We start from the raw sequence: 24658 nt of genomic DNA on the forward strand, positions 1-24658 counted from the left end.
ATCAACGCAGTAATCATTAGATCACTACCCTCGCGGCGCCCGGTAATTATTTGAAGAACGAATGAATAGTCACTGATTTGACGAGCCACCCACCGTGTTGGAATTGATTCAGTATACGCAATCGACCATCAAACTGTAACTATATTAATATTGAGGCTTCAAAACATGACTACTGTCGATCCTTTTCAAGGTCTTGTACTGAAAGGAATAAAGAAATTAGATCGCAAAGAACTAGGACGCGGAGCTTACGGAAGGGCTTTCGCAGTCGACTATTGCGGGACTATTTGTGCTGCCAAAGAGATTCATTCCATATTGGTTGAAGAGGTGGAAGAGTTTGAAATGAAAAGAACAGTAGAATCATTCATGAGAGAGTGTCGACAGTGTAGTACATTGCGTCACCCAAACGTCATACAGTTCCTAGGGGTGTATTATCCTACTGAGGTGGGTAGAGTACAGCTACCAGTAATGGTTATGGAGATGATGGCTGATAGTTTAACTTCATTTGTAAAAAAACATGAGAAAATTCCACTTCATATAAAGCTTTCTATTATCCATGAAGTCTCCCTTGGCCTGTGCTACCTTCACAATCATGATCCTCCGATTGTCCACCGTGACGTATCCCCTAATAACGTCCTGCTGACAGTGCATCATGTGGCAAAGATTAGTGACCTCGGAGTGGCCAAGGTAATAAAAGCTGACAGCAGAAAGACATTGACCAAAGCCCCAGGAACTACTGATTTCATGCCACCAGAAGCCCTCATGGAGACTCCAATATATGGTCCTCCAATGGATGTATTCTCATTTGCTGGAATAGTTTTACACACATTTATCCAACAGTGGCCTCATCCATCAGAACAAGTCCAGTTTGATCCCAAGTCTAGAAGAAAAGTGGCATTGATGGAAGTTGAACGCCGTCAGCAATATTTGGAAAGGATGACAGGAGAGGCACAAGTACTGAGGCCACTGGTGGAGGAGTGTCTGGATGATGATCCTGCTGTGAGGCCGACCATAGCAGATGTCTGTAAGAGGATCCAAGAGAACAAGGATGTTCACATGACAGAAGATCTTATCACTTTACACCTACAAGTCAAGCAACACAACAAGCAACTGCAGGAAAAGAATACAGAGATAGACAACTTAAGATCTAAAGTTGAACAACTGAAACGGGAAACACCAAAGTTGGAAAAAGAGCTAGTATGTTTCCATTTATAGTTAACATCATCTACCTGTATGTTTTTAGGCCCATAAAAAGCATGCATCTCGGCAACAAGGATCCAGTCAACTTAGCAAATTAAAGATGGTGAGTTTTCTATTAGAGTTGTACATGTGGAAGTAAGCATTATATTGCAAATTTCTTGGAAACTGAAGCACTTGCTAAAGAAGAGTATTCTACAGTGGCATAAGTAGACGTGTCATTACTAAAGATTGAAATGTTCTAATAAAGCAGTCAGCACTCTAATACAACAGTCACCTACTATAGTACATTCATACAGTATTAAGGCCACTCATGCAACATAGGAACTAACGTTGTATTTAGAGCTCTACTTGTATTTCTAGCTGTCTAAAGGGTTTATGTCTAACCAATTGCTATACTCCCATTGAGATTATTATACTCTTATTGACAGTGATATCATTGCAGGCGTCTCTTGGCTGCCACCTTTCATTTTATACAACAGTCATTTGAAATTTTGCACTCCAGTACAACACATACGCACTTTTTAAATCTTTATTGCTAGAATAAAAATAAAGGAGTTGGTAACAGTACTAGTGGCTCAGTAATTGTGCATGCAACCCTGTATATTGACTTTTTGTTAATTCTGAATGACTCAATCATGCCATGTTTGATTCTCATGTTGAAACTTGTTCACTATTGTTGGACTTTAAAGTTTCATTTAAAGGATACCATAATGATACAATCTATACTAAGCCTGTAAGGGGGTTAATACGTTCCAAGTACCTCTCTAAAGGAAGTAAATTAGGCATACATGAGTTGTTTCTGCTTGTGAATTAAAAAGAAGAAAAAGGTATAGAGCATTGAGGGCACAAATCCAGCACCAGCTATACTTGACAGCACAACATACTAGAGGTGTACTGATATGGGTTTTTGGCATGTACCGACATCCGATATTGATGCAACCAAAAGAAGCCGATAACCGATAGTCGATCCGATATTTGCATTAATATTTTAAGCAAACGAAAGTGTACATTTACCTACCCTACAACAACATGTGCATGTATTCATTGCCTGTGGTGGTATACAGCTTGGGTTTCTATTGTGCAATCCAGACAATTAGGCACCTACAAACATTTTTATGTACACTCCCATGAAGCCTTAAACGGATATTTCTGCATTACTACGCATTCTAATGGCTTGTGAGAAAGCTGGTACAGCAAGTTTCCTTGGTTATCCTGTGATCCTTCTTTTATTACAAAGGTACTCTATAACTGCTTCATTTGTAAAGACTGTGATAAGCTTTCCAGCAGCAAACACTAAAATCGTGTGTAATTATATGGCTTCTCGTAGCAGCACTTGTTGCAGAGTGAACTATAAGCCAGAGCCACATGGATAACATAGAAAACCAGTGCATAATCCAAACTATTGCTACTGTATAAATATCGGTAGCGATATCGGTCCTCCTGCTGTTCTGTACCAATACCGATATTGGTAAAAAATACCATATCGGTGGCCGATATTGTAGCCGATCCGATTATCGGTACATCTCTACAACATATTACCATGTACATCTTGACCTTGATCAGATATTGAAATATATATATATATATATATATATATATATATATATATATATATATATATATATAGGTCCCTGCAATGAGATCTAACTATTGATAACATTTATTACATTCAAACATCATCATGACAGAAATCTGAAGCTGCATAATGTTAGTCAGTATAGTTTGACAAATTCTATTGTTAAGTATGTGTAGTGTACTTAGGGGGAATATACAGATTTGCTAGTACATTATAGTTTTCATTCTTATTCAGGGGGCACCTCCACTAATTCCAGCACTTACTAGTGATAAATACTACATCAAGTGGACTAGACTGGCTGATCTTCCTGTTCCACTCAACGGTCTCTATGCTACTGTACAAGGAATGAGAATCTATGTTACCGGTGGTGAAAGTCCAGTTAAGAGTGCTCTCCACCAAGTCTATGTTTATGATGCTATTACTGATCAGTGGAGCCAGTTGCCTCCTTCGGGTCACTACTATGGTATTCCTCAAGTTATTGGTGGAAAATTAGCTATCATTGGTGGGCGTCTGTCTGCAACTAATAAAAGGACAAACAAAGTCTCCACCTTTGATGAAGTAACCCAAACTTGGACATCTCATTACCCTGATCTTACTGTGGCCAGGAACAGACCTGGTGTGGTCACATACCTGAAGCATGTTATTGTAGCAGGAGGAACTAAAGGAGATATGAAACCACAATTGCAAAGTGACATTGAAGTACTTGACTGGGTAGAGAACTCGCATTGGAGGAGAGGATTCATCAGTCTTCCTGTACCGATGTGTTCATTTGCACCTAGTGTGTATGATGATCATTTGTTTATCACAGGTTTTGTAACTTCAGAGATTACAGGGATGAAACTTAGTGAAAATGTCTATGTAACTCCACTTGCTAACATAACAGCTCCCTCCAGTAATCCGATAGCAAAATGGTCTACACTTACTCCAACCACTCACTGGCATACAGCTTTAATCCCCAACTCTTCCCCACCAGTTGTAGTCGGTGGAGAAAATGAAACTGCCACTGTACCAACAGAAGATATTAAAATGTATGATACCTCCATAAAGTCATGGATTAAGATTGGTTCACTGTCATTTGCTAGGTTTTCCATGGCTGTAGCAACACTTAACAATAGCGCCCTCGTTGTCATTGGAGGATGTACAAAAGGAGGTACAGTTCATTGTTCCCTATCATCCAGCTTAACTACAGTAGAACTGGGTCAGTTGGAACTAACTTAACAATTTGCAACTATAAAGAGCAAAACTTCTATACCACAATATTTATTTGTATGTTTGCATGTTCTAGAGAGTGGTTATGTGTGTCCATATGCATGGTATATCATTATAATGATGCATTCATGTTAGCCGTGTATACAGCTGCTCAACACTACGAGGTGGACAGTATGAAACAGGGAACCAAAACTGTGAAGGGAGAGAAAGTGTGACCAAAACCATGATATAATAGTTTTATTAGTTTATTTTGTAATTGAAGTTCTGCTGCATAGCTACCTGTAGCATATACTGAAAATTTTCCTATAGCTACTGTGCACACATGATCCTATTGAGATAGTGCAAGTACGTACAAGGGACATTTTTCCATGATAGTTCTTACAGGTTACAAGCACATAGTCTGGGGTGTTCCCACAACTGCCGACAGACTTTGAACATATAGCTATAACTATATACATTGGTTCTAAATTAGATGATTCTATGGTTGGTGATGCAGGTAAATCATTAAATGGTGTACCCTAGCTAAAGTGATAGTAAGACTACAAACTGCCGTGTATGTTCTATATAAAAGCTAAGTATACAAGTAATGTTATACTATACTGTCATTTTTCAAACATTTTTGTCGCAGCTCCAATAAATTACTTTATTACTTTTATTAGCCAATTTTCTTTCACTCATATCCTATAGCTACTTACCCCCTAAAAGTCTGTAAATAGATTTAGATTATATATGGCGTGTTGCATTATTTACTACTATCCCGCTACTAAATGTTCAGAAACACAATAACACTAAAAATGATGATAAATGTAGAAGCAATCCCAGTGACTTGATTCACAGACAGCTTGCAGTCTAGACAAATTCCCCGCAGCTGAGAAGCAGCCAGGGATCCAGGATTCCTCTACATACAACCAGCTGCAGTACTTAACAGCATTATGGGTAAGTAGGATTCTAAGAAAACAGGAATGGAAATAACCAATGGAAATGCCTGTAATCAATATACTGATTGGATTTTACAGCACAGTGCTTCCTTGTAGGATCCTTCCACTAAAACGATCGAATCATTCTAATAGAGCAGTTAAGAATGTTTTGTTACTGAACTATCCCACCAGGAATTTGCATTGAAAGACTGAATTTGATGGACATAGCTAGATTAGGTATAATAGACTAACTAAGTCATCAACTATGAAAGTTAGGTACTCCCTTGAAGCCATTAACATCTGACCATTAAATATGAAGAGCTTTACAGCTACAAGGGATGTCCCCTTTCCAATCCCATAGAGACGTGGTGTTGTGTCACACTCAAGAATTGCATTGATGAAAAGGATGTTGTTGTAGATGTCCTGGCCAAGCTTTACTCCAGTGACAATACTTTGCAGACTTAATGGGTCCATGGGTTCTGCTCTTACAGATGCTGGAGTACACAGTCAGCAGTGTGTCTTTCCAGTCATGTGCTTGTCTTGCTGCTGTCATACCCTATTCTGCTCCCCGGTGTTGTAGTTAACCCTATAGAGCTCCTGTATTGCCTGATTTACTTCTGCACAGGCAGACCTTGACAACAGCCACAATAAGCACTGCTTTTTGGTCATTCTGTGCCTCATTGAAGACCTCCATGCCACATGGAGGTCTTCAATGAGGCACAGAATGACCGAAAATCAGTGCTTATTGTGGCTGTTGTGCCAATGGTCTTCAAGTTTCTCATCAAAGCTTGCTCAATGACAAGGTCAGATGAAAGACCGGCCTGCTCCTTTGGATCACATGTAATGTCCCTCACTGAAAGGTTGCTGATGTTTTTATGGTGTTTATAGTCGGATACTTATATGCCTTTAAAAAGATCTCACAAAGACGAATCAGTAAAATTATCATTCTGGGACAAAGCCACAAAGTAAACAGAAGCATATCTTGATCTTCTACATAGTGCATCTTCTGTATTTGCAGCAGATTTTTGAACCTCAAAACTCAACATCTTGATGTTCAAACCATTAAAGAGGCATTTCTGTTTCAGTGATTTTTACACTGCTTCCCCATACGGATTCCTTAGGAAACAAAGTCTTTCAAGCTGCACAGGACAAGAGTTATAATAATTTGGTGCGGCCGCCTCTTAGATTAGAAATTAATTGAAGGGGCGGCCGCTCCAGACAAGAACTCGGTTGAACTACCGGCTGCAGTAGACTGTTTCCAAGAATCGCATCATATAAATACACCAAATGTTGAGCCAAACGATTAGTAGCTGAGTTACTTGCAGCATCATCCGCTGCCCTAACCTTTATCACGTGATCATCAATTAAAAATGGGGTGTGGCACAAGTCTTTCTACTGACCGAGTCGCCAAGGTAAGTCAAGGGACTGAGACGTACACATATAATATATTTGATTGTTACGCATAAAATTCTGAGTGGTACTGAACTACTTTTTATGACAATAGGATGAAAAGAGAAACAGGATCGTTCAACAACTATTCACAGAGCTGCAAGGCGATACTGACTGTGATAGTATCTACAGAGGAGAAATATCAGTGTCTTTAAAGTATTCAGAAGAAAACCAGCTGGTTTTAACGAACCTTTTAGGGGGTCATGGTTTGCTGTCACGTGATGGCAGAAGCAATAGTTGCGATCCATACGTAATAATTGAGATAAAATACACTGAAAAGCAGCCACAGGGCAATGGTGCACAGACACATAGCAGAATGGCTCCAACTTCTGAAAAAAATGACACATTACGATTAAAATCAGCTGGACGCCGAGATATCAGATCCTGCTCCTTGCAACATAGTAATGATTATGTTACCAGTACACGTAAACAATTGACAGTTGGGAAGTACGGTCAAGTGAGCACCAGTCAATATGATTTACATGCAGAACATTTATCTGATGACAACAGTGATACTGAGGAGACTTCAGAACCAGTCAACAAGTTACTGATCAAACATGAGGTCTCAACAACTGCCCGTTCCAAGACTGCATGGCGAACGCAAAACCCTGAATATAATGAATTGTTTTTATTTCATGCTCCTAAGAATAGGCTTGCATTAGCATATCTAGCTGTTACAGTTATGGACAGACAACTTATCAGAGAAGATCTGTGCATAGGAAATGTGACTGTCCCATTGGGGTCTTTATCTATCACTGGAATTCAAAGCATTCCACCACAATGGTTTACTATTAAAAAGGTACGTCACTGTGTATTACTAATAGCATCATGTGTCTCTTTTTACGTAGACAAGACCTGGTACAGACAGTTCTACAGAAGACACAGAGGTATGTGCCTGGTGTATATTACTTGCATAGCTGCATACTAGACTGAGTTGAAATGCATGCACACGGTTGCATTAATTGCTGTGTGGAAAGCTATAGGACAAACCATTTGAGTATAAAGTGGAAATTAATACTGTTGTTGGAATATTGGTATAACTTAAACTATTTTGGTTATCTTGTTCCATTAGTCCTGCTATAGTATTGGCCGTGGGTTTTTGTATAAATTAACATTTGATGCAAAATTTCACTATACACCTCTCCAGTGTCCAACAGGTAGAGAGGGTAAGCTCACTCTTGATAGACTAAGTGTTCTGATGCTAAGTTAAACCATTCTCAATTCAGCTAGTATTTCAAACTATATCAGGGACATAGCCAGGATTTTTTTGAAGGGGATTTGGATTTAATGTCTTAAGGGGATGTCCTGGGTGCTTCCCCTAGACCATGCATGTTTGAACGAAAATGGTGCAGACACAAAATATGCCCTTAGGCAGTAATATAAAGAGGTGCTGTTTGTGCATCTAACTAGCTAAAACCTACACACTGCTGTTTATGCAGCTTATAGAAACTATAAACTTATTGTAAAACTAACTAATATTCACTTCAAGACAGCACACTGACAGCCAACTTCAATTTCCTAGCACACGGAAGCTCTTCACACTCGAGTCTCTTAGTTGGCAATACTTCTTTCCAGCTAGCTATACATTATTCTCGGCTGGTCCTCCTGTTCATGGTCACTTCAGACTTGGCTTGTACTCCAATATGTTCGAGATATCACGTGCCCACAACATGTAACAAATAAACAAACCATTCATCATGTAAATATATATCAACAATTCACAGTTTGTGCTAACCTGACACATGTATAACACGACCACTCAAGTTTAGCAGCTCCTGCCTTGTAACATGCCATTGAACAGTCCTTCACCATTTCACTCACGCCATTTCAACCATGCATCACGCACGCAATTGATCACGTGATGCAATAGATATGATTTGCATTAATGTGATTTGACCCTCCAGAGTAATACAGAGGAGTGCCAGTGAGCAAGTAGCTACCGGAGAGCTCCAGGGCTGTAAGATTTGGTGTGATTTTTAATTTAAAAAAATTCTGCCTCTGAAAGGGGGGTTCGTCCGAACCATCCAAACCCCCCTGCCTACGCCCTTGTATATCACCAATTATTATACCAGCACAAATTCAAACATAATAAGCTAGCAAGAGCATCAAGCATATTTATGCCAGGATGAGTTTCAAGATTTTAAAATTAAATGATGTAATGCATGTGACAAAAAGGCAGCAACACATGAGCACACTGCACATTATGACAGTATGTAATATTTTTATTGTTTCTTCTCATACTTTGCAGAAATGAGATCAATATACTCTCACTGACTCTAATACAGCAGTCAGGAAATACTAATATACTCTAATAAAACAGTCAGCTCTTAAAGCATAATCAAACATATATAATTTTGAGCATAATAGGCTAGCGGCATTGCTCAAAAGTGTATACTTTTCAATGCAAGCGTTACACTGAAACAAAAGAGTTGTTAATTAGCTCTGTATATTAGTTTGTGAAATTTACAGTGTGTTCATGAATAATGTCCATTTTTGTAGCAAACTTCTTCACAATAATTGTTGTAGCTTATAGCAATTAACTAAATATTTAATTTGTTAAGAAATCATGATGATCACAACTGAGGTTTCTGAATTCATTTAATAGTTCTTTAGTGTGAAGTTTCTGACTCCCTGCTTCACAGCCTTTTCACAGGTCCCTAGTGAGATAGTGACTAGGTGGTATAAAAGTAATTGCATGTATATATGAGATGCATCATGTTCAAAATTATGCCCAAAATGCTTCCAGGAATTACTCAAAATTTTCACCTATCATGTTCTTTCAGTGTTTCCATTATGCTCTTAGGTTAGCAACATTTCTTACAATATTCTTGGAAAATTTGAATCAGTGAATGCTCTATTAGAGTATCTCACTTTGTAGTGACTGTTCTATTAGAGAGTATTGATCTAAGGAGCTAATTTACAATGCATTTAAGTGTTTATTTGCAGTTTGCAATTTCCACTGACTGCTCTATTAGGGAGTGTTGATCTATTTTCCAGGAATTAAGCTCCATTGTTTGAAATATCCACCTAATATGTTAGCATTATGTATAACACTCTAGCCTATTATACTTTATCATCTACTTCTGCTGTAGGTGGATCATGAGAGACAACAGAAAGTTATCAGAAGTCAAGAGTTTCGAGAAGCCATGTTGGCTCACAATTCATTACAAAGTGTAGTGTTATCAAAGGGTTTGCAAAGTACACATAAAACGAAAGTTTATCGATTAACAAGTGTTAAACACCAACAACATGTTAGAATTGTAACATGATTTTTAGTAAGTATATTGCAATTAACGGTTAGACAATTATACAATAGTGTGTGTGTGTGTATAAAAATTGCATATAACTTTTATCTTAATTTGCATGTGCTGTGTATTGGTCCCTAGTGGGCTGTATAGTGACTAGCAAGCATAAAACCGTAAACCATATTATGAGATACATCATCTCCTTCTACTGTAGGTGGATAGTGAGTGTATTATATTATTATTGGAATTATAAAACCATTATCAGCAGACATTTACAATAAGAGTCATGCAGCTTATGGGAGTGATGCTTTATTTTGTCATTGCCACTTGACTATTGCCATGCAGACGTGTCTAGGTTCTTCTCTTGGAACTGCGTGACTGTACTTTTACTCCGGGTAGGAGGGACAGAGTGTTTACTCAATTACAATGTACAATGCTAAACTGTGCTTATGGAAATTCACACTATGTAGTATATACATAATTGAATGCTACCCAATGTGACACATACAGTTTAGAGATAGTAATACTGTATTCATGCACCTTTCATTATAATAGCTGTGTCATAATTAAGGCAGATGAATGCTAAGTTAATTGACCAACTTAAAGGATAACACATCATAACAATGTTTAACCAAAATTGCACAAAAGTCGTTTTTTTTTTTAAGTTGCTTTATAAATATTAATGCATTGTTTATACAATATATCTGTACCATATTATAGCCTAAATATTTTGAAGGGTAAATTTTTTTGCTGATTTCAAAGTTTTGGGGGTCAACAGTAGATTATTCTTGAAAAGTGCTCCATATATTATTACATTTGGAATTGTTAGTAAATCTGCAAAAAATGTTGTAACAACATTGCTCAACCTTGAAATTATCCCCCTCAAAATATTTTAGGGCAGTAATATCAATGTCAGATGTATCAGCAGGCATTGGCCATTGTATATTATAATAGGATAGATGGTAAACCCGCATATTTGCAATCCCTTTTAATTACAAGAGATCACTCTTAGGAGAAAAACTGTATATATTAATGCACAAATTATAAAACACACACAATTAATACTAATGTAACTTTGATCAACAATATACTCGTTCCATTTGCCCCAATTCTACTGTAGTTAGGCTTGATGATAGAGAGTTATCAACTGTGTCTCCTTTAGTACATCCTCCAATGACAACGAGGGCATTATTGTTAAGTGTAGCTACAGCCATGGCAAACCTAGCAAAAGAGAGTGAACCAATTTTCTTCCATAAGTTAATGGAGGTATCATACATTTTAATATCTTCTGTTGGTATGGTAGCAGTTTCGTTTTCTCCACCAACTACAACTGGTGGGGAAGAATTGGAGACTAGAGCTGTATACCAGTGAGTGGTTGGAGTAAGTGTACACCATTTAGCTTGGACCCATAGGGTATCAGGGGTTTCAGTGATCTTAGCTAATGGAATGGCATAAACTTTCTCACTAAGTTTCATCCCTACAGTAGTAAAGCCTGTGATAATTAACTGATCATTGTACACACTGGGTGCAAATGAACACATTGGTACTGGAAGATTGAGTAATAACTTAGTCCAGTTTGAGTTCTCTTCCCAGTCAAGTATTTCAATATCCTTTTGCAATTGTGGCATTAAACCTCCTTTTGCTCTCCCAGCTACGATAACATGTTTCCGGAAAGTAACCACGCCAGGTCTACTCCTAGCCACAAGAAGGTCAGGATAATGTGATTTCCAAGTTTGAGTTGCTTCATCAAAGGTAGAGACTTTGTTTGTTCTATTTTTAGTTGCAGACAGTCGCCCACCAATGATGGCCAATTTTCCACCAATAACTTGAGGAATACCACAGTAGTGGCCTGAAGGAGGCAACTGGCTCCACTGATTAGTGATGGCATCATAAACATAGACTTGATGGAGCGCATTCTCAACTGGACTTTCACCACCGGCAACATATATCTTCATTCCTTGCACAGTAGCATAGAGACCATAGAGTGGAACAGGAAGATCAGCCAGTCTAGTCCACTTGATGCAGTATTTATCACTAGTAAGTGCTGGAATTAGTGGGGGTGCCTCCTGAGAGAATTAAAAACCACTTGTAAAGTACAGTGAAACATTGTTAATAGGGCCACCTATGGGACCCATGATAAGTGGCCCTATTACTGAGGTGGCCACATTACTGAAAACCTCATTAATGTAACCATAAAACAAAATGGCCTTATTGAGGTTTTCAGCAACTGCCTAGTTGCTGTAACAGCAATGTACATTTGATCTTAACGTAGAGACTATCACAGAGAAAGGTAGGAACACACAATGTACCAATTATTCCAGCATTACTTGAGACAAAATGGTTGGAAAAGCATGAAGTATACTGCCAGAATAATGGGTACTGCTTTCAGTAGTTAAAATATGCACTTTAAAAGCAGCAACTTTTGCAGTGATACGTTGACTGCTTGCTCACCTGGTCTCTTTACTGGGAGAACATTGTATTAGTTTTACTAGTTTGGTCCTGTGGTATGTGGCTACCGCATGGCCTAAATAATGAGGTGGCCCTATTAACGAAAATTATTTAAATGCAATATAATGGAAAATATGTTTGGACTTGCTGGACCTGGCCCCTATAGTGAGGTGGCCACTAAGTGAGATTTCATTGTACATACAACCACACACTCTTGACAGTAATGATAGTAGGCTCAGGTGATTACGACTATTTTCTTCCTCATCAGAGGGATACTAATAGTTGTTATTTACAGTAACCCTTCTATTTTGAGCCATCTTGAACCAGAGTGGATTTCTAATTAAGGTGGCAGTCAAGTAGTTGGCCAAGATTATAATTATTTTTAAATGCTGTATATCTCTCCAAAACAGAGTTCAGGGGAAGTCTACCAGAGTTAACAAAAAGGAGGCATGGACCTATGTTCCTGATACGTGAAGAAGACTATTTTTTCCTCAGTGCTATTATTATAAAATGGTTTCAGAAAATGATTTGAAGCAAGTTTACGAACGAACGTGAAGTGATTATCATCCTCTCTTTTGGTCCTAACAGTCTTCGTGCTATTGCCATAACCAGCACAGCAGAATTTACAAAACTCATGCTAAGCTCGGAAAAAGCAGCTTATTGCTAAAACATCTAACCACAGCATGATAGTTATACAAGGCTGCTATACATACAATCTTTTAACCTACTATGATGAGAAAACTGACTCAACAGGAGTAGTGGTCAAATGTGCACTCGATTGCATGAGTTACATATCAATGAGGACCATATATATTGGCTTGTTTCTATTCTACAAGAGCTTGTACTGAGGTGTTGTTATAATGTATTATCTACACAAGAAACACCCCCATAAAGCACCATTGTGACTAACAAAAAATTAAGATGTATCCGCATAGTTATTAACCATGTATATTATTACACAACAGCTGGCTTCATAGGCTATAAAGCTTCTAGCAGCAAGGGTGCCTGTTATTTGCTTGACTGCTAACAACTTAAACGTATCGAACTGAACTGTATCTAAAATGGACCAGACTTCACAGCAACTTATAACATGAAATAAAATAAAATAAATCGTTAGACAATATCCTACCAACTGATGACTTTAGTCAAGCGCAACTCAATAACGGAAAACACCACAGGCTTGATTGGTTAATAATTAGATACTTTGACCTGACATGAGCCTTTTGGAGATTGAAACCTCTATAATCCCCTATAATCTGATGTTTGTTGGTGCTGAAAACTGTCAGATTAGTGAAGATGTTGAATTATTGAGATAATAACACATGGAAAATTTGCTCACTGCAGCAAACCTCATCTTCACCTTTCCTTCATGACAACTTGGTTGTATTGATCAAGCCTAAGCATGCCTTGAGAGTGAGCAGAAATGCTTCTGGTCAGTTTCTACAGACTACATACTTACCATTGCTCAGACAAGCTTTATTCAGGTTACAGATTTGATTTTTTTTCACTATTCAACATTGCTCAGGTCCAAGATGTACCTTTTCACCAACTGCTGTACTATAATGTATCCATCATAAACTTACCTTTGTTCTCGCCTTTGTGTCCCAACTCTCATTTCTTTCTGCTTGCAGCACACAGTGTTGATTCATGGTAGCAAAACAGTGGCTTAATACACTGTCTATATCAAATGGAAATCATTCATAAGTAAACCTCCAGTAGTTAAATGATATCTAGGCTAGCTTCAAGTTTAGTGACATGAAATTTGGTGAAATTATAATAAACATGTAACAAGGTACAATCAAGATACTCTAATAGAACAGTCACTCAGCACATAAAAAAATAAATTCAAACCACTTGCACCTAATAACCAGGACCATAACCACTCAACCACTACTGACAGAAAGTTTCTACAGTGGAACCTCAGTTATCCGAACCCCTTGGGACCAGAGGTGGTCCATAAGTCTGAAAAGTCTGTATCACTGAAACTGTGTATAAATAATATTAAAATAGCATAATCAAATTCTTTTTTAAATATTAGTATTTTCAACTAACCTAATAGAACAGTCACTACTCTAATAAAGCAGCCACTACAGTCACTACTCTAATAATTCGGTTAACCAAGAATCCTGATAAGTGGGATCCGGAGGTTCCACTGTACTTTGTAAAATAAAAGTTATAGTTTAGTTTACAGTTGCATGGCAGTTGTGAAAATTTAATGGCTGTAATAATGTTAATACTAATTGATTTAATAATGACAGGACGTCCTTGTTAAAATTGATTGGCACAAAGCTATAGCAAGATGAAAAAGGTCACTATCATTTGCATTGTGATAAATCTAACTACACTGCATGTGCAAAGCACACCAAACTAGGGGGTCTAGGGCATCCCCCCATTTAAGGAAAAGTTTGAAACATACACACTTAGTTTTTGATTGAGATTACATTTGGAAGCAACCCTGACTGAAATTCTCAAACTGAAACCCATGGCTGCTTGTTGTATTAAAGTTACATTGACTGTTCTATAAGAGTATCTCAATCTTTTGCAAAATTCAAGTAGCTGAAAAAAAATCTGGCTAAAACCAGACCAGTTGGACTGCTTACTACAGCCTTGGATTGGCAATAACATCTGGTCGAGCCCATTATAGCAATGTTTTGGCCACCATCTCATAATCATTTAAACCCAGTTGCTGCAACCTTTTGTTTTACAAAGTATAAGGGTACTAAAACACACAAACACACACCAACTCCATAGCTATATTACATAACTCACCATCCTCAATTTGCTAACTTGACTGGCTTCTTGTTGCTTAGAAGCGTGTTTTGTGTAGGCCTAAATCATAATAGGTAGCACAACATTATTTGAACAAAAAGCAACTAAGGACTAACTTGTTCCTTTTCCAACCATTCAGCTTTAAGTGTGTTTTGTTTTATTCTTAAAATTTTGGATCTTTCTTGTTGCTTAGAAGTATGCTTTGCATTGCACTAAAATAATCATATGATCACATGCAGATACACTGACAACACAAAAAGCACTAACTTGCTCCTTTTCCAATCTAGGCCTGTCCTGTTTTATCCTTACGATTTCCTGTTTCAGTCTTTCAACTTCAGATACCTCCTTTTCAACTTGACAATTCAAATTCTCTACTACATATTTTAAGCGACTTATCTCTGCATCCTTGTCTTGAAGTTGTCTATTTTGTTGCTCTACTTGTTGGTAAAGAGTGATTAAGTTTTGTGAGTGCTCTCTAGTGTGAACATCTTTGCTCACTTTGATCCTTTCACAGACAGCTGTTATTGTTGGCCTCACAGCAGGATCATCATCCAGACACTCCTCCACCAGTGATCTCAAGTTTTGTGCCTCTCCTGTCATCCTTTCCAAATACTGCTGACGACGTTCAACTTCCATCAATGCCACTTTTCTTCTAGACTTGGGATCAAACTGGACTTGTTCTGATGGATGAGGCCACTGTTGGATAAAAGTGTGCAAAACTATTCCAGCAAATGAGAATACATCCATTGCAGGACCATATATTGGAGTCTCTTTGAGGGCCTCTGGTGGCATGAAATCAACAGTTCCTGGAGCTTTTGTCAATGTCTTTCTGCTGTCAGCTTTTACTACTTTGGCCACTCCAAGATCACTAATCTTTGCCACATGATGTACAGTCAGGAGGATGTTATTAGGGGATAAGTCACGGTGGACAATGGGAGGATCATGATTGTGAAGGTAGCACAGGCCAAGGGAGACGTCATTTACAATAGAAAACTTTATATTTATTGGAATTTTCTTATGATTATTTACAAATGAGGTTAAACTATCTGCCATCATCTCCATAACCATTACTGGCAGCTGCACTCTTCCAGTCCAACCCACCTCAGAAGGATAATACACACCTAGAAATTGTATGACGTTAGGGTGACGTAATATACTGCACTGTTGACACTCCCTCATAAATGATTCTACTGTTCTTCGCATTTCAAACTCTTCCACCTCTTCAACCAATATGGAGTGGATCTCTTTGGCAGCACAAACTGTCCCGCAATGGTCGACCGCATAAACCCTTCCGTAAGCTCCGCGTCCTAGTTCTTTTCGATCTAATTTCTTGATTCCTTTTAGTACAAGACCTTGAAAAGGATCGACAGTAGCCATCATCGAAGACCATCAGACTTTTGACCGATAGAGAGTTGAGGCTTGAATAGTTGAAACTAAAGGTCACAGCAACACGCAGCGACAAAGTCACGTGACAATTGGCAATTGCAGCTACAGGATTTAAGGCCCGGCATGTAGGAAGTGATGCAATATTGCCAGCCTGAGTATAAAAAGGCATAGATTATACTCTCCATATTATTATGGAATGAGGTTAGAATATATAATCTATGAAAAAGGCTTTCTATCAGTGAGGAATGGGCTGGGGAGGGAAGTAGCTAGACGGAGGCTTTCCCTTTAGTTACACACACCCCACTAGCTAGCAAAATTATAAGACAGCACTCGACTCAACTTGCAAACAATCATATTTGTGCAATATCACAGTTCACTATTCCCGACTCTTTTAAAAGTTAAATCATTTATCAACAGTGTACTATAAATAAATGATGTTCCTTCCAAAAATGTTGTTATTTGTTTTTATCTGCTTTACCAGTTAGGCACTATAGAGGGCGAACTGAACACTACATGTGCTGGCTGTCATCAAAGAGTCCGGCATTATAGAAATGTCACAGATGTGATTGTAAAACCTTAATGAGGGAGTGTCTTATGTCAATTATACACAAGAAACCTTACAATTTTAAGAAAATTGTTAAATCCCAATCTTTGGCCTGCTAACCTGACCATGCAGTTGCAGAACTATATATGCAGTGTAATGTGGTAAACTTGTGCAAATGGCAGTGCTTTTTTTGGTTCTGACAAGTTTCTCCTAATGTATTTATTCTTCATCTCCAATAGCTAGCTATATAGCTAGTCATCATACAAGGAAATGGCATCAATTTTCTGTGTGTTGGCACACTGATTTCCTCAGAGACACATGTAATCCTGCATGCTAGGTAGAGTTCTTCTTTTTGCAAATTAGCTATCATTCTATATTATAACAATTTAGACTCATAACTGAGCTCATGACTGTCACTGATCCCTATACAAGCAGCTCCAGATCACTTAGAAAGCATGATTTAATATACTCCAGTCCTGGGAAGCATAAAATCAAATGTCTTAGGGTTGTCCTCCACAGATCCCCTACTATACATGTGTACCACTTTCACACCTCAGATCAAAGGAAAACTACTGAATTTAAAGTATTAATGCTACTGTAAAAGGGAGTCAGTATAGTTAAATAACGATTGGAGTGTTTGCATTGTAACAAAATACTCTATATAGATCATTGTAATATAGAAGTCATTCGTAACTGTTAGGGGTCACAATTAATTTTCATGCACAAGTATACAGAGAGTACTCATAATAGTCTCATATACCCCCACCCAAAAGCACATAGTTATTAAAATTGTTGATGATAATACTGTATCTGATTAACCAGTGCTGACACATCTGCCTATACTTCATCTTCTGATGTGTCACAATGATCCGTATAGGCACTACAGAATGTTGACTACTTGGAGGCTTCTGTGCACACCATATCCCCCCAAAAGAGTCATTTAGACTTCAGCTGCAACCAAAAATCAACATTTTAACCAAACACTATAGTATTAAATGGGGAGGTCATAGTGTTGCTAAGACAAACGTTAACATTTTTAAAAACTGTACTGAGAGGTGAATTTACCCCCTCCCCCTTTAGTGTATTAAATATGTACTCTCAGTACTCTTGTGAAAATAATGAATGAACTACTTAAATAATGGTCTAAAATACTATCTCATACCTACTAAAATCTATAGAGGGGGAGACCCTTTCTAAATTGCATCAATGTCTGTTGTGTATTCCAAATGCTTGTGTCACTTTTTAAACATTCATTTTGGCTAGCCCCTGCATGACTGCAACCATACCCCTTGCTGATCTTTCAAGCAGTAAGAGTAAGACACAAATAACCATCTTTACCAATAAAAATTTACAATTAACTTTTGGAAAGAACATGATAATAGTTTGATCTACACCTGGATTAAGTCAATTGGTGCTGTTTGTAACAATTGATCAAAGCTGTGCTGCATGGAAGATCTTAATATATATAATCTGAGATATAAAACAACACTTAACTTTACTCATCTGGATCCCATTACAGCTATGTAATTGGAGTCTCACTTTAAATTAGGTGATAATCAAGGATGACCAGTGATTTCAAAACTATTAGCTATTTCATTCAAGGGTGGAGGAGACACCTTTATTTAAGGGGGCTGGATCTAGATTGGTGATGCCGTGGCCTAGCTGTAAGTTGAAGACGAAAAAAAAAAGAAAAGGTCACTACTTGCTGGAAATAGTTTCACTCCACCAACTAGACTATATCTATAACTACATACGTAGCTTGCTACGCTACTCCTCTGAAGATCTATTAGAGTATCGCAAATTATTGATGCTATTGAGCTAGGTTCTTACAGATAATTTTAGGCTGCCCCCATAATTTTTTTCACAGGGACAACAGGCCCCCTTCTCAGCTGTCCCTGATTTCATTATTCATTCTTTTAGGCTGACAAAGTACGAGGAGTAAATCTGTTTGATTAAGTATGCGACTTTCATAGGAACACAATTTATGTTTTTCTATAGTAGGTTTAGCACTGGTGGAACGATTACAAACTTTCACATTAATAGAGGTCTTTAACATGCATGACCTCCCCAAAATTGATTTGCAGAAATTCCTAGGTGAGTATAGTATCTTCATTGTACATATACAAAAACAATATCAACAAATTTCTGTCTTGCAATTAGTTTTGAACAATTAATTGTCTTATGAACACGTGTAACAGCTGGTATATATATTCAGTTAAATAATCAATAGGGCAGGGAGATAATTTAGATAAAAAGATCATTAAATCACCTATTGTAAATAAGGTAACGAATATACTCATTGAGATAACAGTAAATCTTTCTAAATGAGCCACAGTCAAACTACATGACTTTTATGTCAACAACAAAATGCACGATGTCACATCATAATCGACATAATATCAATTATTAAGATAAAGTGCATGGTTGTTATTTTTTGAGATATACGTTTTATTATTATTGCATAGCCTTGCCTGTTGGAGTAATATTATATAGATTTTGCAAAGGTTTAGCATTTATCACATAATACAATGACATACAATTAATGACATGTAATGCCAATGAAAACATATGCATAAAGCCACCACTATGCAATATATGTACCTAGAGGCTCTAAATCAAACTATAGCTAGTACTGCACAGACCAAAATCTATATTGCTGTTGTAAGTACACATGTACTGTATTTTTAAAAACCACCCTAGTGAATTCATAGCAAAAACTGTTGACTCAGTTTTCTGTACTGCATTGTCACTGTAGCATTTTATAATCACACGTAGCATAATCAATAATTCTACTGGAAGGTATTCCACACATTGCTATTGGTATGTCTGGAAAAGACGACCAATGCTTGACTAACACAAGTGACCGGGCCATAATAGTTATATCTTGCCAAATTCCTAACATACCTTCTTCGTCAAGTTTAAAACTCCTGTCTATGTGCACAATTATGGTATCAAACGTTTTCACTCGGCGGTATTCCTGTGTTACCCATCTTTTAGCTTCTGCTGAATCAGACACCACTATGACTATTGAGTTGGGACCGATGTGTTTGTTGGCTTGTTTTAGTGCACATTCGGTTGCATTCTTCCAAATAGCAATATCACCACTCAGCCTTTTATGAGTTTTTGCTTCATCAAAACCATCAAACTTTCCTGTCCGTATGTGCAAAGCAACATAATGATATCCACGTGTCACTTGATCTATCTGAGTTTGTACACGACTTACATAAGATTGTAACTTATCTGAAAATTTAAACATTGAAATGATTCCAACTGATTCTACAGCAGTGCGTTCAAAAGTGTGGGGTATGCTGGAGATATTCATCCCTGGTAAACCAGTACCATAGTAGACTGAAGTAAACAGTGAGGAATTGTAAATCAGGTAGTTCAGCCCTGAATATAAATTATAGTGCATCTGAACATGGTTTACATTGCTTAGTAGTGCCTTCATCAACAAGTGTTCGTACTTTTTAACATCATATTCTATGCGCTTAAAGTTTCCTATGTTAATCACTGATCCTTCAAATTTGTAATTGAGATATCTCCAGTCTATCATGTTAGGGACCAGGTGCTTGTTTTCTGTTGACTCACGGCTCCATTTAAACAGTACAACTCTTCCAGTCAACATTCCTAATATCCAAGTGATTGTCATACCTCGAAAACGAAAACCAAGGCCACCACATGAATTTAAATCTCTACTGCAATACCAAGTTAATGTCCTAACGGAGCTTGATTGTCTTTGCCTGATGAGTTTGACTCCTTCAGCATGGAATGATGCATACGCGTGTGCCATCTTCCATAGAGTAGCCAACTGGGTGCAATTTACTTCTTCACATAACAAACCTCCCATTTTCTTTACGTGATTAGCATCCCTTATTGTTGCACTTCTAAGTGATCGGCTATTTTCTGTCCTAGCCACCTTTTGAACGGCGCCCGCCGTTCCGCTATGATCAACTTTGCTTCTCCTCCAGTTCAAAGAAATCGTGGATCCTTGCAGCCAGTGATTGCTTACACTATGATGCAGGATATTGGAGTGATATCCAGTGAGCACTAATACGATCGTGACAATGATGATTACAGCATGGTATTTTTTGACTCGAAACATTCGCAGAGAGTCTACGTAAACACCACTACGTATACAAAGGAACGCTTTTATGATCACTCTACAGAATCCAAATAAACAAAGGCGGCATCACAAAGGCGAAAATTTCAAGAACCTGGCTTTTAGCACAGAGCTTGAAATAAATCTAATGATTGGCGCTTATTTTCAGATTCTTTTAAACGTCGGAGTCTTTACCCGTCGAAATTCTGCGGTAGTAAGTTCTTCAGGTTAATAAGTTGTTCTCAACAATAGGAGGAAGACGTCTTATTAATCACGACAATAATATACATCCTAACATATTCCTGGATGTAATTTTAAAATAATAAGGTAGCTAAACCATGAGATGAGTTATGACACATGATGAGTTATGACTCGGGGGAAATGTGGAAAGGTAATATAAGACCCTTTTTGCAGATCTTCCTGTGAGGGCATTCCCTCAGGCCATGTCCCTCATGATGAGTGTACTTCTCGCACTGTACATGTACTACTATATAGTTGTATCAACCAGTTACCACATTTTTAGATGCCCCTAACTTAGCACCCCCCATCTCCCCAGGAGCACCACCCCCCAGCTTCAGTGTTTTAGTGCAACCGGATATGCACTAAAACAAGCTGACAAACACATCGGCTCGTGGTGTCTCATTGGGAAATCTTAAATCCACCCCTGGTTATATGATGTACCATGTTGTTGCCTATTGTGTTATACTATTATTGAACTTTTATTTGGAATGAATAACAGCAATGTTGATATATAAAGGTTGAGCTACATGTACGTATACTAAATAGAGCTCAATGATTCAGTCAGCAGCAGCTGATTCAGAGGTGCTTCTTCTTGCACGGTCACCTATAATGTGGATTGCAGAACACTGATGGGTTTGCACTGTACGTATTAGCAGGAAAGTACAAACAGTGGACTGGACCACTGGACTACAATTGGATTGGCATGTTTTGCTTCCTATATATAATTGCATTTGATAACACTTCTCTTAGACAAGAGGTTTGTTTATAGTAGTTACTTGTCACATTCTCTCTCTACCAAGCACCACATTTTTGCATTTTAATGCCCATGTGTAGCAGTGAATATTAGCTAATCGCAAAAGTTTTGCAAAGATCACGCTTGTTCATGGTAGTTGCCACCATAGCTGTGACTAGTACTATACACTGTATTTATGTAGCTACATATGGTACTATGTTGTGACAGACTATAGTAATTAGTGACATTCCTTAGTGGATAGCTATATGCATTGTTTGTACAGATTCTCTTAATCTTATTCACATGTTAACTATCTTCATGTGTTCTTGTGTAACCTGATTTTCTCTCCTTTGGTTTTGTAATTAATTGGCCTTGAGATGAAAAATGCCATGGCAATCAGAGGACAAACCTAACTGTAGGAGAATGATCAAGTTCAGTTTCTCTGCTAACTATTCTCATTAGTTAGAGAAATAAAACTAAGTCAGAGCTGGCCTTACCATTAGGTGGAGTAGGCATCCCTCCTATAACTCAGTTATAGGATGGCCTTTCAAGTAAGCTTCATTAATTCATAACACTTCTCCTTCCAGAATATGGTAAAAATTGCAGACCATAACAATGTATATGAATATTATAGTGATACGTATATGCATAAATTTCCATCAATTAAGGGCCCTAAATTTATTGTTGATTATAGGACGTCAGCAGGCCTAGCTCGAACTTCATCCTAGATTGATTACAATGACTGGACATTTGTTGGGGCCATGCAATGGCATCACAATGCTTGTCTGACCACATACTGATATATAGCCTGATAAATGGTCTGGAGAGTGTGTTATAACAGTTATAATGAGCTCAGTGTATGTACAAACCTTTGTGAGAATTAGGTGGGGACTTGTGACCCTGATTTCAGGAGTATTTCATTATATACAACTCCTATGTACTAATGTATATGAAGACATTCATGTAGGTATAGAGTGTATTCAACTTTTTATGTACATGGAATGGATAGGGGCTCACTATGCAAAGAGAACAAAAATGTTAAGTAGAACAGAGCTAGCTAGTTTAAAAATAAATTTTGCTGTGGGCATAACTTATATTTTCAGTATATTTTTTTCATTATTTTCTCTAAAATGAGCCTTTCATAAAATGACCTTGACCTATCCTGGAATTCTGCGGTAGCACTAGAATTGCTTCAGCTCAAGCTGTGTTTTTGTTAGCAATAGCTAGCTAATAGCTATTAGCTATGCAGCTATAAAATTCCTCTACAGTTTAGTGGCACACCCTCTACAGTTTAATCTTTATATGTGCTGTTGCAACTAGATATTCCTGTAGTACATGATATGAAGAAGATGATAGTTAAGGTTTGATTTATTGAACCACAAACATGCACGAGCTATCATCTTCTATATCCGTATCATTAACATGCATATGCTCTAAGATTTTAGAACATACAATATATTCGCACATTTTCTCCCACCTTTCCCAACACAACATCTTATGTGATGAGCAACATGGCTTTCGCCATGGTCAATCTTGTGAGACACAACTTCTACTTACTATCAATGACTTTGCCGAATCCTTAAACAACAATGGACAAACTGATGTAATTCTTTTAGATTTCTCTAAGGCCTTCGATAAGGTATCACACCAACATCTCTACCATAAACTACATCATTATGGTGTCCGGGGCAACACTTTGGAATGGTTGAAAGATTTTCTTACTGGAAGACAACAACAGGTATTAGTTAATGGTGAGCAAAGTGACATAACTCAAGTGACATCAGGAGTTCCACAAGGAACTGTTCTTGCTCCGTTGTTGTTCTTATGCTTCATAAATGATTTACCAAAATACATACTATCGACAGTAAGATTATATGCAGATGACATCATTCTGTACACCCCTATTAACTCAAAAGAAGACTGTTACCAACTTCAGAAAGATCTAACTATTTTGGAAAGATGGGCAAATAAATGGAAAATGACATTTAATGTTCAGAAATGTGAATCCATCAGAATAACACACAAGAAAAAGCCTATGTTTTACCATTACACTTTGTATGACACTGTTGTGCAGGAGGTGACACACACTAAGTACCTAGGTCTTACTATTGACTCGAAGCTATCCTGGTCTGAACACATTAGACAAATAACTAACAAAACTAACAGTATCAAAGGATTTTTACAACGTAACCTTCATAGCTGCCCAATCTCGGTCAAAGTGAGTTGTTACAAGTCACTTATTAAACCAATCCTAGAGTACGCCTGTGTGGTCTGGGATCCTTATACACAAAAGGACATCTTAGCTATTTGAATCAGTTCAAAGACGGTGTGCGAGGTTTGTGTACAATAATTATTCTTCATATGCAAGTGTCACAAATATGTTGCAAAATTTGAATTGGCCACCTCTGGCTCACTGCAAAAACCAGCTGAAAGTGATCACAATGTTTAAGATCATGCACCAATTAATAGATATACCGACTGATACCATACTCATACCTAACTACTCTCTACGAGGTCATTCAATGAGGCTGTTACAGCCAAACACAAGAGTAGACTCATACCTTAACTCATTCTTCCCTTCAAGTATAAAGATCTGGAATAATTTACCCAACGACCTCATCACCTGTTCAAGTTTAGACCAATTTAAAGCAAGGCTAGCTGAACATCACATATTTAATTTTGTTGATTCATTATCTGTGCTTGTATATACTCTTTGTAAGAGGTTTTGCACAGTAAACAATAATAATAATAATAATATACATGCATTGGAGGATCATTATGAACATTGTTATAAGACATAGGTATCGGGGTGATTCTGGGAGCTAGTAAGAAGAAGGGCACACCCA

General features: G+C 37.7%; 4 protein-coding genes across 6 annotated transcripts; 2 read left to right on the forward strand and 2 right to left on the reverse strand.

Moving 5' to 3' along the window:
- Positions 1 to 19: 19 nt before the first annotated feature.
- On the forward strand, positions 20 to 4136 carry LOC136237835 (uncharacterized). Of its 2 annotated transcripts, XM_066028055.1 has the most exons (4): positions 20 to 1194; positions 1241 to 1300; positions 3008 to 3801; positions 3856 to 4136. In XM_066028055.1, exons 1-4 carry the CDS (start codon positions 166 to 168, stop codon positions 3989 to 3991), a joined length of 2019 nt encoding a protein of 672 aa, XP_065884127.1. In that variant the 5' UTR covers positions 20 to 165; the 3' UTR covers positions 3992 to 4136. The 2 variants fall into 2 exon arrangements, with proteins under 2 accessions (XP_065884127.1, XP_065884126.1); XM_066028054.1 differs by having other exon boundaries at positions 3008 to 4136.
- Positions 4137 to 6141: 2005 nt separating this feature from the next.
- On the forward strand, positions 6142 to 9712 carry LOC136237844 (uncharacterized). The gene is made up of 4 exons (XM_066028068.1): positions 6142 to 6311; positions 6404 to 7147; positions 7197 to 7235; positions 9441 to 9712. Exons 1-4 carry the CDS (start codon positions 6270 to 6272, stop codon positions 9615 to 9617), a joined length of 1002 nt encoding a protein of 333 aa, XP_065884140.1. The 5' UTR covers positions 6142 to 6269; the 3' UTR covers positions 9618 to 9712.
- Positions 9713 to 10601: 889 nt separating this feature from the next.
- On the reverse strand, positions 10602 to 16272 carry LOC136237833 (serine/threonine-protein kinase WNK-like). 2 transcript variants are annotated; one of them, XM_066028051.1, is made up of 5 exons: positions 15078 to 16272; positions 14927 to 15022; positions 14811 to 14870; positions 10869 to 11659; positions 10602 to 10814 (listed from the first exon to the last, which is right to left on the reverse strand). In XM_066028051.1, the coding sequence occupies exons 1-5, from the start codon at positions 16188 to 16190 to the stop codon at positions 10673 to 10675; spliced, it is 2202 nt and encodes a 733-aa protein (XP_065884123.1). In that variant the 5' UTR covers positions 16191 to 16272; the 3' UTR covers positions 10602 to 10672. The 2 variants fall into 2 exon arrangements, with proteins under 2 accessions (XP_065884123.1, XP_065884122.1); XM_066028050.1 differs by having other exon boundaries at positions 10602 to 11659.
- Positions 16273 to 19219: 2947 nt separating this feature from the next.
- On the reverse strand, positions 19220 to 20962 carry LOC136238174 (uncharacterized). The gene has a single exon (XM_066028521.1). It carries the CDS (start codon positions 20840 to 20842, stop codon positions 19487 to 19489), a length of 1356 nt encoding a protein of 451 aa, XP_065884593.1. The 5' UTR covers positions 20843 to 20962; the 3' UTR covers positions 19220 to 19486.
- Positions 20963 to 24658: the final 3696 nt, after the last annotated feature.

This window comes from Dysidea avara, chromosome 11 (assembly GCF_963678975.1).
Source record: "Dysidea avara chromosome 11, odDysAvar1.4, whole genome shotgun sequence".
Lineage (NCBI taxonomy): Eukaryota > Metazoa > Porifera > Demospongiae > Dictyoceratida > Dysideidae > Dysidea > Dysidea avara.